Genomic DNA, 19,103 nt, shown 5'->3' on the forward strand with positions numbered 1-19,103 from the left:
AAATAAAACAAGGCTTTTCTGGGTAAACAGAAATCAATAAGATGAATTCCAGAGGGATCCATGTAAGTTTATATAAGTAGGATGAAGTGCCATCCATTCAATAAATAAAAACTTTTTAAGTAAAAACTATACAAATACAAAGTAAATGTTCCAGAAATATGTGCCAAAAATAATATGAACTGGTAATAGTTTGAATTTCTGTATACATACTTTGAAGAAGAACCATCAATTTAAGACTAAAAAAATAAATATATTTACTAAAGTAAAAAAAACAAAAAACACAACCCTTACAGAATAAACGCACAAGGCAGACAGATTAACTTATCTGGGAATGCTATGCAGCATCATTTAGCCATGAAGTACCATTATTTTTTACTTTATGTGAGGTTTGTAGGAACTGTTTCGTTCTTCACATTCTTTTTATCAGTTACCATAACTGTGAGTTTATATCTGGTAATATAATAAACCTTCCTTAAGTGGAAACTAACATTCTGAGCTATTATTCGAATGTATGACTTTTCAGTAGTGTTTATTTATTTTAAGTACAGAATATAACCCGAGTCAAGTGTTCTTGAAAAGCTCTCTTACTATATAGAGCAAAGATTTTTATTTGTGAAGTATTAGACTCCTTTTGAAAACATTTTGGTTTAACTAGAAAAGTTTAGTTAAGGAATAAATATTTTTTGAATTTGCAGGAGAACAGTAGAGTGAATCAGTGTGGTGTCCACCTGTTCACACTTATTGTAGAGTAAGATCACATTATCTGTGTCAATTCTAATGAAAATCATAAAAGTAATAGAATTCTAATCCTTGGCTTGGGTTATAAGAGGCCTTAAAGACTATTTAAGTCCCTGCTGCAAGCTGGTAGCCACCTGCTAGACTAGTCTGCCCAGAGCAACATCCAACCTGGCCATGAATGCCTCCAGGGATGTGGTACCTATCCACTCCTCCATACAGCCTATGCCAGTGCCTCACCAGCCTCTGAGTAAATAATTTCCTCCAAACATCTACCCTAAGTCTCCTGCTAGTTTAAAACCATTCTTACTTGTTCTGTTACTATCAAATAATGTAAAAAGTTAGTCTCCTTCCTGTTTATAAGCTCCCCTTAAGTACAGGGAAGTGGCAATGAGGTCTCCCTAGAGCCCTCTCTTCTCTAAACTGAACAAACCCAGCTCCCTCAACCTGCCTTTATAGGGGAGGTGTGCCAGCCCTCTGATCATTTTCTTGGCCTTCCTCTGGACTTCTTCCAAGAATTCCATGTCTTTCTTGTATTGGGGGCCTCAGACCTGGATGCAGTACTCATAGCAGAATAGAGAGAAACAATCACTTCCCTGTCCCTGCTGGTCATCCCCCTTTTGTTGCAGCCCAGGATACTGTTGACCTTCCAGGCTGCAAGTGTACGCTACTGTCTCATGTTGAGCTTTTTGTCCACTAGAACCCCCGAATCCTCCTCCACGGGCTGCACTCAATGAGTTCTTCTCTCCTTCTGTAAACATATGAGATTGCTTCAACCCAAGTGCAACATGTGGCACTTGGCCTTGCTGAGTCTCATTAGATTCACAGGGGATCACATTTCAAGCTTGTCTAGCTCCTTCTGGATGGCATCCCTTCCTTCCATCTTACCAACTGCACCACTTGGCTTGATGTCATTTGCAAACTTGCTGAGGATGCACTACTCCCAATTCCATTATCTGGGTTGCTGATAAAAATGTTAAAGACTACCAGTCCCAAGATGGATCCCTGAAGGATGCCCTTCACCTGGACATAAAGCCATTGACCACAACTCCCTTGCTGCAGTTACCCAATGAATTCCTTACTCACTGAATACTAAATTCTTTAAATCCATCTCTCTCCAACACTAAGCATGTAGTGTGGACCATGTCAAAGGCCTTGCAATAGTCAAGACCACATAAGTTGCCTTTCCTTTGTCTACCAATATCATCAGTCCATCTTAGAAGACCAACAGACTTGGGTGATGTATTATCTACCCTTGGTGAAGCCATGCTGGCTGTTCTGGATCACCTGCTTGTCTTGCATTAACATAGCTTCCAGAAGGATCCATTCCATGACCTTTCCAAGAATAGAGGAAAAGCTCACTAGCATGTAGTTCTCTACCTACACATCTTAAAACTGGGAGTGATGTTTCCCTTTTTCCAGTCACCTGACAACCATAGTTTTTTAATATAATGGAGAATGGCTTAACAACTACAGTTAGTCAGTTCTGGCAGGACCCTGGAATGCATGCCATTGGGCCCATATACATACTCAGTTTCATCAGGTGATCGTGCACTTGCTCTTCATGTAAAGTCAGAGAAATTTTTCTCCCCAGACCTTGCCTAGAAGTTCACAGACTTGAGAGATGTAGGAAACATGACTGCCAGTGAATGCTGAGGCAAAGACCTGGCTGAGTACCTCAGCCAAGGTTTCCTCCTTGTTCCCTTCCAGCAGAGAGTTAGGAATATGGAAGTAAGTGGTAATGACTAGTTCTGATTACCAGTGGTCAATATAGATAAGAATCTGTTTCCACTAAGAGTCTCATATGTCATACCTGGTATAACCTTTTATTTTACGTGTACCAATGGTATCAGTGTTCTTGTATTTGGCCATGCATCCTCAAACCTAAAACTGTCTAAAATAGAATTGCTATATAAAAAAATGGGAATGGATAAGGAACTATAAGGAACTGCCCCTTATTTTCAGCCTATATATCCACTGGGCAAGAGCAATTCCTTTGTGAATCAACATCTAAGTGGTAATAACCTCTTAGCTGGAAAGAATGTGAGAATTTGTATTGACATATTCTAAATAAAGTAGTGTTCAGTTGATTTATAATGCACGAAAGCATCAAATTATCTCATGCAGTTAAAATAGAAACATATGCAATACAACTACAAAATGCAAAGCCTTTTATTTAGAACTTTGATTTAGATTTAGAAAAACACTGATCACAAAATGTTTTCTATAAAAACTGTTTCTTCTTCTTTTTTTTTTTTCTCTTTCATAAAATCCATCATATTCCAAGTAGATCAGGCTAAGCACTATCCCAATACAATAGATAAACCATCTTTGCATCCTGTGCTTGATTTTGGCATCACAACTCTAAGGAATTTGAAGAAATTATAATTTTAGAGCTGTGCAATTTCTATTAGAGGAGTATCCTCATCATCTGTCAAAGAAAATGAGGTATTCCTTTGAAAATAAGAGGGTCAGCAGATGATAGGATATTTTTGTGTTAAAGCTATAAATACAGAAGAAGAAAAAAAAAAAAGAATGAGGATGACAAAATTCACTTTAGCACAATATTTTCAATCAGAGGAACAATTTTCATACTTAGTACATCAAGAACAAGGAAAAAAAATCTGAAAGAACTCTCTCATTTTCTAAGACTGAACTAAGCATTAATAGATATGTGGCCTAACACTGTAGATATGTTGTTTGGTTAGCTAAATCATTACAGTCATACCCATCATGATAAAGACTTAGCTTCAGAGAAATAAGCTTCAAAAAACCAAGTTTCAAAAGAACCTTAGGACAAAGAATGAAACGTATGTAATGCCTGACTGACCATTCTCTTTGAGGCTGCTAGAAAGTATTATGAACAAAATCACTGTTGACAATGTAATGAAACCAAATCTCCTTACTAATGGACAAATGAAGCAGTTATATCATAAGGACCCAGCAACCATTTGACTGTTTCCTGCAAAAAATGTTAATCATAGTCAAAAACACTTCAAGAGAATAAGCAGTGATTTATAATATATAATTCTTACCTGCATGTTGTAGCTAACCTTTGTGGTTACCGATGTACTAGAATCTCTAAGCACTTGCAGACTGATTAAAGTTGTTTTCTTATGAGCCACAGCAAAACGAGATCCCACAGCAAAATATATTAAACCATGAGGTGCATCACTTTCAAGAACTGTTACAAATGCAAATCTGGCACTGCTGTTCAGTGCAGCTCCTGCACTTACAGCATACAGCTCAACAAAAAAATATGTTTCAAATTCAGGTACCTGTAAACAAGGAAAGATTTTTCATATCATTAAAAGATCTGTTAATTTCTACCAGCTTTAAAAAGTGTATACATTTTTTTTTTAATATGCAGTGAATTACTTGCACTAATACTTATCACAAATACTTTTATTGCAATATGCAGTAAGTACGACAAAGCATTTCCCCAAAATAATGTTGCAGTAGGCACCACACTGTCATGTGTATCTGAGGTTTTCACATGATGATTGCAGTAAAGCAGCTATTTATAAATTACAGTTATTAATATTTTTGCAATAAGACTTCATAGTAAACTTTTTCAGAGCATCACTTTCCAGATTATGGATTTACATGTGCAATACATTTTCTGAGAAATGTGCACTTTCTTTTTGCCTTACATAAAATATGTGTATACCTAAATATCTGTGTAAAAATTGCACAGGAGCAAGATATTGGGAGTTAAATAGCATATATTTTTAATTAAGTTGTTAAGTAATTCTTAAGTCATTCTTTAAATAGAATTATCTTGACTAATTGATGGCAGGCTCTAATTTATCAGAATGCCACAGAAACCTTTTGACTTTCATTAGCAACTGGTAGATCAGCACGCATTTGAGCTGCGTGTCTCTGCAACTGCTGCACAGCTGTTACTAAAGAATCATGTCTCTCCATTAAACTAAACAACCTGTGATTCATTACTGTATATATTTTATTAATTGGCTCTTTAATTTAAAAATAACATCTGAAGAAGAAACATGGCTCTCTTCATGAACTATGACAATGTACCCTTCTTATTGTTTTCTACCTCTTGCACAACATTGTAGAAAGTAGTCAGAAAAATGGAGGAAGACTTCTTTTCTGTTCCTCATACTTCAGTTTTGCCACTAGCCTAGCTGCTAGGATAATTCCCTGGGAAGTTTCAAACTTTTTGAACACTCTGTAAGAATGAGAAACATTAATCCCACATTTCTTAGGTAACTGCTCTATGATCCTTTTATCTTCAACAAAAGTGACTGAATGTTGTGTTTTGTTTTAATTAAATGATAGCTGAGTTTTTGACTTTGAGCTGGGCCTCTTGAGGCAGTTAGGCTTATGCATATCCAGCTGGCAATTGCTAAATGGTTCCAGTGGATGATGGCTGCTAAACCAGACATCACTACTCTCAACCTGGATGTGTACAGATTTTCAGATGTTCAGAGGTTCTTATACAGTTCTATGATTGAACAGCATTTACAGATTGTGTGAGACTCAAGTAAAAAAATTACTCTTCAAATTAAATACTCAACTCTTTTCTGAATTTTAACCAATCACAATGGAGGCAGTACAAACTTGTAAATAAAATCTGTTTTCAGAGAAACTGAGCGGATGTTGTTACTGTTTTCAAGTCACATCTTATGCATCAGTTCCTTAGTACCAGAGATTTATTTTTTCATCTTGATAAATCACAATTCAGTGACATTGTGCTGTACCTAAATGTGCACTAACTACTTACATTATCAGGTTTTATTTCAATTGAGATGTTGCACATTGTTTGACCTGCCATGCAGGTAGTGGCTCCCAGCACAGACACAAGTTCGTTCTCCAAATTCACACCATCCTTCAGAAGGACAGCACTTGTTTCATTAAATGTCACACGCCAAAAGACCTTCACATCTTCAAATGCCCTATAACCAAGTTTAAAGAATAAATGTATTCAAAATGAACTAAGCAACAAGCTGACGTAGGATGGAAAACTGTGTAAATTACTTCCTCTCAAATATGTATAGAAAAAATGTCTGTATACAAAAAATAACACAGGAAGGAAATAAAACAATGATGAACATCCACATTCTTCTTGACTTTTCCTTTAGAAAACATGGTATCAGCTGCAAAACAGACACTGATTCTTGAAATTCAAGGATGTACTCAATTACTTTCTTTAATACTACAGTAAACAATTGTCTGGAAAACCAGTCAGAATCTGTCTTTCCTGTAAGTTTGAGGAATGTAGAACACTTGAGGATATGTGTTTTAAGTACATATAAATGTATAACAAATACATGCTTTAGAAAAATACATTCTGTGCTACTGAAGACACAAGTGTAGTTCTAACACTTAGGTACTGTGTTAATTATTCATTCAAATATTCATACCTTCTATATACTATGCAGGAAGATGAGAATTTTAATTTCACTTTCAGCAGTATAAATCCTTAACATAACCAAAACTTTCACAGCCACACAGCAGCCACATAGTGAGGTTTTTCATTTTTGTTTAATAAAAGCACAGTGATAGGCCTAATCATATTAAAGGTAGTTTGCCAAAATCTGGGAAATTATTAAATGAGCTGAAAGGCAAAAAATATTTTAAAAATTCCACAATAACCTCTTCCACTACCAGCAGCACCCTTGATTTAACACAGAATGTATGCAGAGTACGTGAATCAGTTGCTGTCTGCACCTGTTTGATTGCCTTGCAACAACCAGCAGCACCTCTCTGTTTTCTGAGTCTTCATCAAGTATAAGACCACTTTGTACTTCTGGAATGAATCCCAAAATGCCATTCTGAAGATCACTTCCTATATAGGAAACAGCCCATGAAATTAATTAGCTAGGAAATTAAGCTAATTGTACTAAATTATATTTTTTCTCTAAAACTAAAATAAAGATTAAAAAATGGGTACCAAAAGTATGCTTCAAAGGACTACTACAAGATGTCTCAAGAAAATTTCCTTTAGTATTACTATTCTTTATGTACATTCCTTATTTATCTCCAAATTCAAATGTTGGCATTTCTGTACTTTACATATTTTAACCTACAGAATTCCTTTGAAAGTAAATTTCTTACGAGAATCCTGGTAACACCTGTAAACATAAATCTATATTTTCACCAGTGTTCAGCAAACTGACTGAATTCCTGTCCTCTGATATCAAGATGCTAGGTGTTAAAGTAGTTAAGAACAGTTTCATAAATTTCATTTATAATCACCCTAAGAGATACCCACTCTGGTTATAACATGTCTACTCAGAACTTAACTTTTTATTTCTAAACAGAAATTGCCTTCATTGTGCCCCTAGATTGGGACTGTTATCATGGCTGATTATGCTTCCTATGACATGTAAAGATTCCAAGGGCATGACTTCACCTTTCTTCAAATTCCAGTTGGTCCTTATGCACACACCTATTTAGTTAACTTGTATGTATGTCTAATTGATTACTTGCATGGTGAGTTTGGCAGACTGTGCACTTATGTTTTAAACAATCTATTCCTGGTACATAATTTTGGTTGCTGCATACACTCACTACATAGCAAAGATTAATCTTGGTTTCCAACATCTGCCTTGTACTTTCAAGAAAATCTGAATGCACATTCCTATAAATGCTATACCTTACATGTAATTTGACAAAGAGAAATTGGGAGTTGTGATATCTCTCCTTCAAAGTAGCAAAGAAAAGTAGCTGTGATAGAAAGAAAAATTCTTCCCTAAATGTCCATTTAAGCTCAGTCCTATCTTCCATCCCAGAAGCAGAGTATGACTATAATGAATAACTGCATTATATAGTATACAAAAACTGCATTATATAGTATACAAAAACACTCTCCCTGTTATTTTTATACCTCATAAAGCATCAGGCATTGTGGAAGTGACAATAGGAAAACAAACAAACAAACAACCAAACCACCGAAAAGTCAATGCTTCTACATACGACACAAAACCACTAAAACTTAGCCTTTTCCTTCATTATAGGAATAAGAGCAGAGATCAGCAGCATCTAAAAGCTCATTTTGAGCTAAACTGCTAATAGATGCATACTGGGCTTTGATATATTAGATGCTTCCTCCAAACTGAAAAAGTCAAGATTTGACAAAATAATACCTTGTTTATTGTCCAATAGAAAAGCCAAAGTTTACATAAACCTACAGTTATTTACTATTACTTAATTCCAATACATTTACTTATTTAGAGGAGGAAAACAAAACAACTGGTACCTGCAATAATCACAGTTGCAAAAGCAGCAAATCCATATTCATCCTTTCCTTTCACAATCTGAGCTCCATGTTTAGGATCTGAGAGGAAAACATAAAACAATTCCTGTCCTTCAGGCTCATCATCATCAAAAATTTTTATGGACACCTTGCTTTCTCTTTCTCCATCCAGCAAAGTCAGAGAGACTGACTGTTCCTCAAAATCTTCTCCTTCATTTGCCCATGTAAAGTTTGATTTTCCATAAACATTTTCAAAAGGATATAGATCTACTCCACTCTGTGCACTTATTCCTCCAAAGGTTTTAATGGTTACTTCAATATTGCCAGTAAACCCCTGGGTCCTTCTGATATTAATTATCACTGTGTTGGGAGTATTATTGTTTGCATCTTCTTCAACATAAATAAACTCTGGTCCCAAACTTAGTATTCCATGAAGAATATCATTAGCCAGGATATTAATTGTTGCAACACTGAAAGCTGGATTTAAACGTGGACTCCAGTCAAGTTTAGCAAGTTGAAAATCCAAAATTTCAACAGCAGTCAAATTTACAAAAAAATATTCCTCAATTTCAGAAAAAGTGTCATCAATTATTGATATTTCTATCATGGCATTTGTCTGAAAATGTGCAAATATAAGCTCCCCATTATGAATAGGCATAAAGTCCTCTAGTGGTTTGGCACTTCCTGGAGTGGTCTGATATGTCAATTTAGTGACATTACTTCGAAATCCAAACAGTTTTTGGACATGCAGTGTGACTGACTCAACATCTTCTTCAACTGAAATGAATGTTGAGTTAAAAGCAAACTGGAATATCCCCATTGGCTCAATTTCAGCTATTGTAAATCCTGATCTGAAACAGAAAAAATATTGAAAATTGAATGATCAAACAGGAAATAAGAAAACTAAGACACAATAACTTCCAGTGAACAACCAATGAAGACTGTAATAAATTGAATTAAAAGAAAAATCTGTAACAGTTGATGGAAGAAATAGCAACTGAACAAGGTAAGATGTAAATAGATTTTTTTAAAACATTGTTTTAAAACATTGCCACACAGCCTTTCATAGGCTTAATACAACCTGAGTTAACACAGAATAAAGGATATATTAAGCAAGGACTTCATGAGAAAATGGAGAGGGAAAAATAGATATAATTTTTTTCTATTGTGGACAAAAAGCAGGGAGATACATCCCTGTTTACAGGAGATACAGCCTTTCAGAGAAACACCAGTAATAACCATAGAACAAACTTCCAGTAGAAAATGAAAATTGTGGACTAGACTGATGATAGCAGATCTACCATTTTAGCCAGGGAGCGGATAGAATCTATTTGAAGACTTACCGTGGGATTTTGAACTACTAGCCATCTCCTCTCAACATTAGTCATACTATTTTTTTCCGGATTTGAGCACCATTAATAAGCATCAGTTTAACTCTATTACATTCATATTAAATATATACCCTTATTATAAGAAATAAAATGCATAGAGCTGAAAACTGTGTTAATCTGCTTCCAAAAAGGCCTTTACTAAACTTTGGGTCTTACATTTCTCCTGTAACTGACCCAGTATTCAGCGCTGTAGGCTACCAATTAGCACTACAATTACAGTGTGTCATTTTCATTCACTTTTCATCACTAAGGGAGTCAAAATTATCAGCTTTGCCTCCTGTGGGATCTAGTTTTAAGTTTTCTAAAAACATCACTCTTGTACACTCAAGATTTTTAACTCACATGTTAAATAGGTGCTCTGAGGATACCAGTCCACAGAACATACAAGCCTAGCAGAATGTGTCTATCCAGGGAGTTTAGTCATCTCCAGTTCATTCCTTACTTCCTTCTGACTTGCCGGTAAAACTGTAATGTGGAGAAGCAACTACCTTCCTACATACATGGTGTAGCTCTATGTCCATTCATTTTATACCACTTTTAGCTATCAATAAATAAGGAAGAACGAAAATAAAACAGTTTGAAGAATAGGTAACAATCTATTTGAGATGGAAGACTACATTAACTGGAATAGTTCTATTTTTAAGAACAAAAATAGTTTTTAATATAAAGGAAGCATTTTCTGAACATTTTTTTGTTTCAATTTATTTGAAATAGCATTTTGTTACTTAAGAACAACTTATTATGAATTTCTAGGGAGACTAATGAAAACATTCTTCAGCTTCCTGGCTAAAGTTGTCGATTCTTGGTTCTTCATTTTCTTAACTGTCCCTAGGATTTGAGACACATTCTGGACACCCTGTATCCTCCTGGCATGAAATAGACTGGAATTTGAGAGAAGTGTCAGTTCTGGTAAGGTTGGATCTGTAGAACTGAAACAAGCGGTTTTTATAAGGCACATTTCTGTATACAGATAATAATTCTTCCAGTATCTGTGAAACTAAAAATTTAAAGTAATAACTTTACCTCAGTTGAGCCCCACCAGACACATTGCTGTGCACTTCTGTTAAAGAGATGGCAAATGACTCACGTTTATTTATATTTGGAGTAGCTTGAAATGAGATTACTTTACTTTGATCACCAGAGGAAAACAGAACAATACCTGAAGAAGGAGAAGAGAGAGGGCACAGTTCAAAGTCACTAAATAGAAATTCTCATTCTACTTGAGTATATGCTGAGATAGGGTTTGTAATGACAATTCCAGTCCATTTAGCAAGAATAAATTGGTTAACAGTCTTTCCTATACAAAGTCGTCCATCAGGGCATAGCATTATGTTTACCTCACACACGATATCTATGACATTTAGTTTAGTTACTCATGAATTAAACATCCAGTGTACAAATAAAAATCAGAACATACAATTCCATTCCAATGGCCCTTTATTAATATAGGAAATACTTACTGGTATCTATAAGTAAAACAGTTATGCAACTGTCATACCTCCTTCCTCAGACAAGCACTTACCAAAAGAAGGAGTAATATTGCCTGGCTGAATGAAGTCAGTGATTAGTTCTGGTGGGTATCCTGAAATCCAGTTAACTGCTACAGAGCCATAAACTCCTTTTCTGGTTATGACAGCCTGACCTGTTCCTGCTACAATATTTGTAAGTTGTAAAATCACAGATTCAAAGCCAACCTGGGGAAACATAACATATTTTCTTACAGAAAATAGAGTAAGAATAGGCAATAACACACGTGCAAGCATACTATATATTTTAAAATAAGTATTTCACAATCATTTTACATGTAGTTGTGATGCAAGTTTGAAGTATATGAACAGATACACACACACACAATTCCTTAACAAGTCTACAATAATTCTGTTAAATCTGAGATTTTTGAAAATTAAATCTCAGAGAAAGGAACTAATATGACTTGGATTTCACTACTGAAAACATTAAAAGAAAAACATAAAACCTGTCCATGATGTTCACAGTAATAGCTATAGTAGTGTACATATATACACGTGTGTGCACAGAGATAGAATTAATAATTGTGTATCCAGTGCAGATAAATTGTTGCCATATGATACTGTTAACAGAATATTCTTGCTGGCATAATCTACTTTTCTCTTTCTTTCAACAGCAGATAAAGTTAAAAGGATAATTCTCACATTCTAAAAGCAGAAACTGGATAAGCATTAACAGAAACAATATTTAAGTAAATAATACTGATAGAGCTTTAAGTTTAATTAGAAATTAAAAGAAATATCAGGGCTTTAAGACAAATAAAATTACTTAATAAAAACTTAACATTTAAGAATTCCATTATCGTTGCCTGATACATAAAAATCATCTGAAGCACATATACCATATTTGAGTAGGCAAATTCTCTTTTCTCACTGTCATGTGAAGTGGCTAAAGTTAGAATTTCTCACACTGTGATTAGCCAAATGTATTGCCAACTGCATTAAAAACCAGTATGATTTCTACTTCTTCTAGCATAAGCTACTATAATAGTTGCTGTTATCTACTTTGGGGCTGCTTTACATAAAGGCAGAATTAGTTCAGAATAACTTCTTGTCTTTTAAATCTCAGCATATTAATTTCATGTAAAGAAAAATATACACGTTCTGCTCTGAAAGCAATGCCTCCCGTTTTATTATCTCAGCCCACGATATCAGAGGCAGATGTTGGTGGTATGGCAGTGCAGGTTGAACCTTCCTACCAACATCCCATTACATGTTGTTGCCGTGTGACAGATGGCAGCAGAGGGGCAGTCCGGCAGAATGGCATCTGACATGTTTCGCAAATACTTCACTGTGTGTCACTGAATTCCTCCACGCAGAAAAAGAGGCATCCACTGACATTTATTGATGCTAGCTGAACATTTATGGAGACCAAACAGTGAGCGGGAGCACAGTGATGGGCAGGTGGTGCACTTCAGCAGTGGCAGCAGCAATGTGAAAGACAAGCCATGTTCTGGATGGCCATGCACCGTTGTCGTATCACAAAATGAAGAGCATCTCAACCACCTCATCTGTGCAGATCAGACAATGATGGTGACTATGTTGAAAAATAGTGTGTTGTAACTGAGAATTTGTTCTACCAAAAAACGTATTTGTGTTCTATGTATTTGTTGTACTTTCCAGAAAATAAATAGGAGGCATTCCTTTCAGAACAGCATAAATTAACTGTAATATTTACACTATTTACTGTTGCTTAAATGAACAGATATATCAAAATTATTGGTTAGAGGGACATTTTCATGCAGTATTAACACATTTCTATAAAAATTAAAAAATGTGTATCCACAAAAGAAGTACATAGTATAATAACTACAGAAGTCTTGTCAGTCATTAAATTGGTTGCAATGAAAAAAACTTTAAGGAGCAAACTGAATCCTAACTGCACTTATCTTTTGAATGTAGTGTGGTAGAAATGTTACACTGCAGCCTGATATACTATACTGACCTGTGAATTGGCAGCTTCTGCAGGAACAAGTACAACAGCTGACTTTGCTTTTCCTAATATTTTAGGCACATCCTTGGCACTTTCCCTAACCAGGCTTACATTAATCAGTTCCAGAGTAAAATTCAAGCCCAATAAAAGGAATGCCTTTGAAAAGAAAAATTTAAATTAAAAGGTAGAAAATTAATTCCAGAAAAAGCATGATATCCACCAGTTCAAAAAATTAAGTAGCAGATTGATGAGCAACTTTTGTTCTACTTACATACAAAAGCAGTGTTTTCAAGACTAGCATTTTATTATCTTGCTTAAAAGAACTACAGGTAAAACATCAATGCTGAGAATGTGATTGACCAGCAATTTGTTGAACTGTGAACTTGCAAAGCATTTATTGTCATTTTAATAAACTGTAAACGGAAAAGTGAGGCTCAGCTCACTTTTCATCTTTACGATTCACCACACTGTGAATGTAATTCTGTACTAAGTATACCAAATAACCTGACAATGCTGACAACAAATATATCTGCTGCTTTATATGTCAGCAGCAACAGATCACTACTGACAATCCAAAACAGAAACTTGAGAAAGTATTTTTTGATCCGTAAGATAATAAAATATGGAAATCATAATAATGAAGATCAGTGATGGAAACAAACTACTATATGAACGTATGCATAGAAGTGATTTTGCAAATATCATTTGAAAACACGTTTAACTCCACTTCTTCCCAGAAATAGGATATTCATAAGGTTTAAAGTGTCTTCTTTGTACTTTCTTCATTGTGGATAAAGCTGAGAGTATAGCAACTCATTCCAGCACATTTGCATTGTTATTAAGACAAAAGTAGATTTTAGATATCTAAGGATCTAAAAGCATTATACAGACCTGGCTGCTTATTGGCACTCTTTTCACACCAAAGCTGGCACCATCTTTTACGGTGAGGTATCCCCTCTCATTTTCAGGTGCAATTAGTTCTTTTTCTTGATGAGACAAGATATGGTATTCAATGACCACTTCTTCAAATGTCCCAGCATGCCGAGTTACATTAATCTGAACATACCGATCAAGGTCTTTCTCTACCAATACTGACTGCTGATCAGAGTACAAGGCAAATACTCCATGGGGATCATCATTTGCAAAAACATTTATCTTTGAAATTCTTTTATCTTCGTCTAGATCTGCTCCACCTTCTACTGAAATCAGTTGAACTATATAGTTCTCATCCAGTTCAGGAACATCATCAGGTAACAGGTAGATAATTATTTCTGCTGTACTCTGTTGGTCAGCAATGACAACAGATCCCTCTGTTGTAAGAAAGTCACCTGTCATGTCAAATTCACTATATAACTTCCAGTGAACCTGAAATGAGTTAAAAAAAAAGCAAAAGAAAACAAAGTTACACACAGAATCAGAAAAATACATACACTTTGAACCATGTTTAAAAATTGCTTATATTTTTGACACCACGATATCTTTGCTGTCTGTCCTCTCTCTTTAAGATTGTTTAGAATAGAAATTTGTCAAGAATACTCATTTAATACTGCATATTCATTCATTAATTAGAAGAAAATAAATAAATAAATAAACAGCAATTAAATAATTGTTAAAACACAGACTTCAAAAATACTTCAGCCAAATAACAGTGAGAGTGGTGGACCAAAATAGTTGGAACTTACCTTCTAAATACAGCTGGAAAAAAGGTAAATTTTGATGTTCTCAAAGAAAGCTCACTTAAAAATATACTCTCCTCTCCCAACAAAACGAAGTTAAGATGGCCCGAGAAAGAAAAGAGACAACTACAATACCATATTTCTTTGTTCTCTGTGAGTCTGTAATATGACTTTTCAAACCACAGACAATTAAACTGAGCCCCTTGCTAAATTCAGTCTGAAAAGCAACATTACAAAAATGCATTGGAGCAACAAACAATTGAAAGAAACAGAAAAAAAAAATCCGTCTGTTCTGTATATGTTCACATTTCAGGTTATTATGCAGATGATTTCAGAGTATGCTGCTTATTAGAAAAAGAAATAAGGATGACAATACCGTTATGTTTCCCAAAGTGCCCCGAACCCGTCTGAGAAATAGTGTAATACTTCGTGGTCCTTCCAGTGCTGAGGGCTCTGTATAATTCTGCTCAAATAATGATTCAGAAGCAAACTGTACAATTCCATTGGGATCACCAAACTTCTGTATCTGTAAACAAAGCAAACAACAACAACAAAATTAGAAATGTAGAATGAGCTATATTCTTGCTAAAATCATTAAAGTTTTCATTGTGCTACAGGGCAAATATCTACTAACTCTTCCTATTGACTTATCTCATCTGAATATTCAAGAGTTCTGCAGAAGTCAACAGAGTCTGTGAGAAGAATTTAAAAAAACAGAATACAGGAGTATCAGGGTATCAGAAGGGAGTGATATCAAGACCGCATTCATTCATGCACACATACAAGATTGTTGTAAGAGATCTATGGATAACCTGCTGATTTGCGAAATCCTACAGTAATACCTGAAGAAGTCTGAGCAAGTTCTAAATTAAATACGAAATTTGATGTACTCAGTAAATACACAAGCATCTTTGTCTTTGATTAATTGAAACTTCATATGAAAACAAATGGCAATGACAATTCTGTCCACTCAAGCCTCACTTAACAATAACAGCTTGTACACTGTAAATGGTTAAAACATCTTTGAGGGAATTAATTAATTTTGAAAGAACTAGGAAAGAGTATCCCATGGTGACAAGATTAAGACACAGTAAAGAAAGCATCAGTGTCCAGACCTGTTTGATGGGATCAAAAGACACAGACAAGTGTATTTATATTAATTCATTGCTGCAAATTTTTTTCTAAAATTTTTACCATAAATCCAATCTACCCTCCAAAGCTTCTTTATATGTCTTCTGAACACTTGGAGAGAAACAGAGGTAATAGTACACAAAGAGAACTAGCAATTCAATTAGTAAATATTTTGATTATTTTTGTATTCCTATTACACTGATGTAGTTTTACCAGACATAAAGCCTGTATAAAGAATCAAAGACTTCTGCTTTGGATTAGCTCTACACAAACACTGGTGCCTACGGAGAAAACAATTTATTGGTATGCAAGGTGAAATATGGTATGCATTGGTATGCATTTCATTTCAAGGAATAAACTTAGGTCTCTGAAGGATAACCTGTGGAAAAATAAGTTAAGTCCATCAACACATTACAATACTGGCCAGAAAAATCAATACAGCCAACATTTCCCCCCCTCCCTCATAAAAGTCTCATATAGAAATCCTTAACTTCAGTATCCCTAAAGGAAATAATTGTCCTTGACAGCTTCTCTGCCTTACTTCTCTGACTATCTGTCTTTCACTGAGATTTTTTTTTTTTTTTTATTTAATATGTGCTAGTGGTGGGAGAAGTAGAGGTCAAAATGGTGAACAGTTAGGAATTAAGACCCATTCATCTCCCACCAAAGAGAACCACAACCTTCTGCAAAGAAAGCAGCCGAGAGGGCTCGTATACTAACTTTTACTGATAGATTATTTGCAACATTTTCTTAAGAACTCAAGTCATACCAATATATGTGAGTAGAAGAGACAAGAAAAAATGACAAACTATGCAATCAGTATGATTAATTTTGAAAAGTTTCAGAGGATAAATTCCAATATCAACAGAGATATCCGAAAACAGAAAAGCAATAATGACTTACTATTAGTGTAATGTTGTTTGCCTTTGGATCTATTTCTGTTTCACCTTTCACAAGGCTCAGTCTAATAACAAATATCTCCTGAACTTCAATTTCTTCGTGAGGATAGATTTGTAGATGAATAGTTCTCAGACCTCCTTCTCCATCTCCAAAATAAAATGATCCATTCACAGGGTCACCAATGTCACTATTCAAAGGAGATAAAATCTCTTCTGAATTGGGCCCTAAAATGTCCCAATTAATCTGTGGAAGATATGTTTCAGAATAAGAGTGATGCTATGTTACAGTAGAGTTCCAAGAGCGAGAAATGACAGAGCGCCATAAGTGAAATAAAGTTCCTTAATCTGGTAAGTAATGATGTTTAAATATTTGTTGATAATAATGAACCACAAAATATTCATAATGAATTGCATGTAGAAAATTGTATAATCCTTTGGAATAATAAGCATATCAAATTACAAAAGGAAATTGTGAGTTAACCACAATGCCAATTTATTAAAATCGATATATATTAATAATATAAATAAATAGTTAGAAATGAGATAAATTTCTTAAAAGCACCTAATAGGAAAAACTCAGGCCAGTTTTTAATTCTGCCCTTGTCCAGATTTTTTTTTTTTTGTGAAGCTCTCCAAGTAAATCAGTACTCACTCCGTATGAAATGTAATATTTGACCTAAAATGACAAACACTTTTTTAATATTTTGCAATAAAAGTTTTAAATTCCTCAAATGATTTTTTTGTACTTTTGCAGTCTGATTAAAAATAGAATATTTTCAAGATTTCCTATAATTACATTTGCTTTTGAGGAGGCCATATTCTGCACTTTAAACATAATTTTTATTTCGATTGCTTCAATTTTTTTCTGCTTTCTCAAATGACTTCTAAAGGAAAAAAAAAGTCAAAGAAGACTAAGACAATTTTTACATGGGAAAGAGATTTTCCATTATTTTTCAAGACTGTGAAAGGCTTGCCTTGGTTCTTACTTATATCTTTCTTTATCATTGGTCTGGAAACCTAGAAAATTCATAATGAACATTTTATTGATTAAAAAAAATTGACCAGCTTGAGGAAGTAATTCAACTAAATTAAACGAAACCTGTAGTGCATGAAATGAACCATGTTTCTGACAGGATTAGGAGCTAGTTTAAAACATCAGACCACAATAAAAGTTGAAAGAAAGAAGGAGAAATAGAAAAGTTTAACTAAATTTTTTGCTATACTGCAACTACACACAACAAAGACTTATAAAAAGCTGGGATCATCAGAAGTCAGTCAGAAAGAAGCTTTTTTAGGAAAATGCAGGAGCTTTTTGATCTAGCAACTGGAAAGCAACCAACATCTTCGACAGCCAGAGCCTACCTGTGTGTCTCCTAACAATCTTCCAGTTCTTTCCAGCACCAGAGACAGTGTCATGGGTATATCAGGATTGGGAAGTACAATTTGACTTTTGTTAAGAAATCGGACAATGCCCAAGGGTGAGTCACTTTTAGCAATTGTGATTTGGCTCACTAAGTGGAGTCCAAGGACTGCTCCACCAGTAGCTCCTGTCAGCTGGATTTCAAATTGCTCTTCAAATTCACTGGAAGAAAAAAAAAAAGAAACAAAAAAAGAGAGAGGGGAGAAAGATTATGAGAAATCCCCACCACCAAAGATAATTATAATTCAAAATATATTCAATTCAACTAATTCAATCATGGAGCTCTCTAAATATAGGTAGAAGTCAGGTCAGTAAACTTGCAACAAAAGATTCCTCCTTTTTACAGTGAATGGTGGTAAGTGAAATAAAAAGAACTTCCTACTCCCCATTTATGTTAAATACCTAATATCTAATAAATACCGAATAATTCCGACAACCTAACAAACTGTCTACATTTCATGTGTCTATGAAACCTTAATAATAGTTTCTCTTTTCCTTTTTAAATTTAGATGCATTTTTCAGCACTACAATAATTTCCTTTTTTATTCCAATTCTACATATAGGTACACTGCTTACGCTAAAAAAAAATTGATTACTGAACACTAATTTAATGATAAATCATCAGAAAAATAAATTACCTTTCTTCATCATCAATAATAGAGATGTAGATAAAAGTCTGGTTCTGGCCATGATAAAACGTGACTGAGTTGTTATGGATTACATAGTCAACACCATTGGGAAGTGCAGAAATACTCCGAGAAAGAAAATCAGCTGTTACATAGCCGTAAGTTCCACGTTTCCTCACAACAGGAATCATAACTATTCCAGCATCTTCCTCTACTACAAGAATGATTAAGAAAAAATTACCATAGATATTTTATGTCAGATTTTTTTAAATGTAAAGAATTATGTATTTAAGTCCATTTCTTTCTGTACAAGCTTCTGAAGCTTCCACAAGCATTACTTTTGAGAATTGAATACTCCACTTCTAACATAATTTTAATGCAAGCAAGAAGTTGTTTCTTGTAGCACAGTAATACTTTCTTCTTCAATCAAGATGGACATTTATGTTCTAAAAACTTTGCCTGCTATTTTTCCATTTAGGTTTTTAGTCAGTGACTAAAGGTAATGTAAGCATCTTCTATCAAATAAATAATGAAAAAAAAAAAG

The 19,103-nt window shown here is 34.5% G+C and overlaps 1 protein-coding gene across 1 annotated transcript in view; it reads right to left on the bottom strand.

Moving 5' to 3' along the window:
* The window catches only part of LOC104915660 (adhesion G-protein coupled receptor V1-like), a gene marked incomplete at both ends in the record, with an annotated part of 72,226 nt that overhangs the window by 52,060 nt on the left and 1,063 nt on the right, over window positions 1-19,103 (bottom strand). The window contains 13 exons of the mRNA XM_031557521.1: window positions 3,642-3,697; window positions 3,771-4,013; window positions 5,483-5,654; window positions 6,430-6,547; window positions 7,961-8,808; window positions 10,372-10,507; window positions 10,871-11,042; window positions 12,820-12,963; window positions 13,699-14,172; window positions 14,860-15,009; window positions 16,518-16,757; window positions 17,876-18,095; window positions 18,572-18,773. Of these exons, the coding sequence (XP_031413381.1) occupies window positions 3,642-3,697; window positions 3,771-4,013; window positions 5,483-5,654; window positions 6,430-6,547; window positions 7,961-8,808; window positions 10,372-10,507; window positions 10,871-11,042; window positions 12,820-12,963; window positions 13,699-14,172; window positions 14,860-15,009; window positions 16,518-16,757; window positions 17,876-18,095; window positions 18,572-18,773 (3,175 nt within the window). The remainder of the gene's footprint in view (window positions 1-3,641; window positions 3,698-3,770; window positions 4,014-5,482; window positions 5,655-6,429; window positions 6,548-7,960; window positions 8,809-10,371; window positions 10,508-10,870; window positions 11,043-12,819; window positions 12,964-13,698; window positions 14,173-14,859; window positions 15,010-16,517; window positions 16,758-17,875; window positions 18,096-18,571; window positions 18,774-19,103) is intronic.

Source organism: Meleagris gallopavo, unplaced genomic scaffold, assembly GCF_000146605.3.
Source record: "Meleagris gallopavo isolate NT-WF06-2002-E0010 breed Aviagen turkey brand Nicholas breeding stock unplaced genomic scaffold, Turkey_5.1 ChrUn_random_7180001840507, whole genome shotgun sequence".
NCBI lineage: Eukaryota > Metazoa > Chordata > Aves > Galliformes > Phasianidae > Meleagris > Meleagris gallopavo.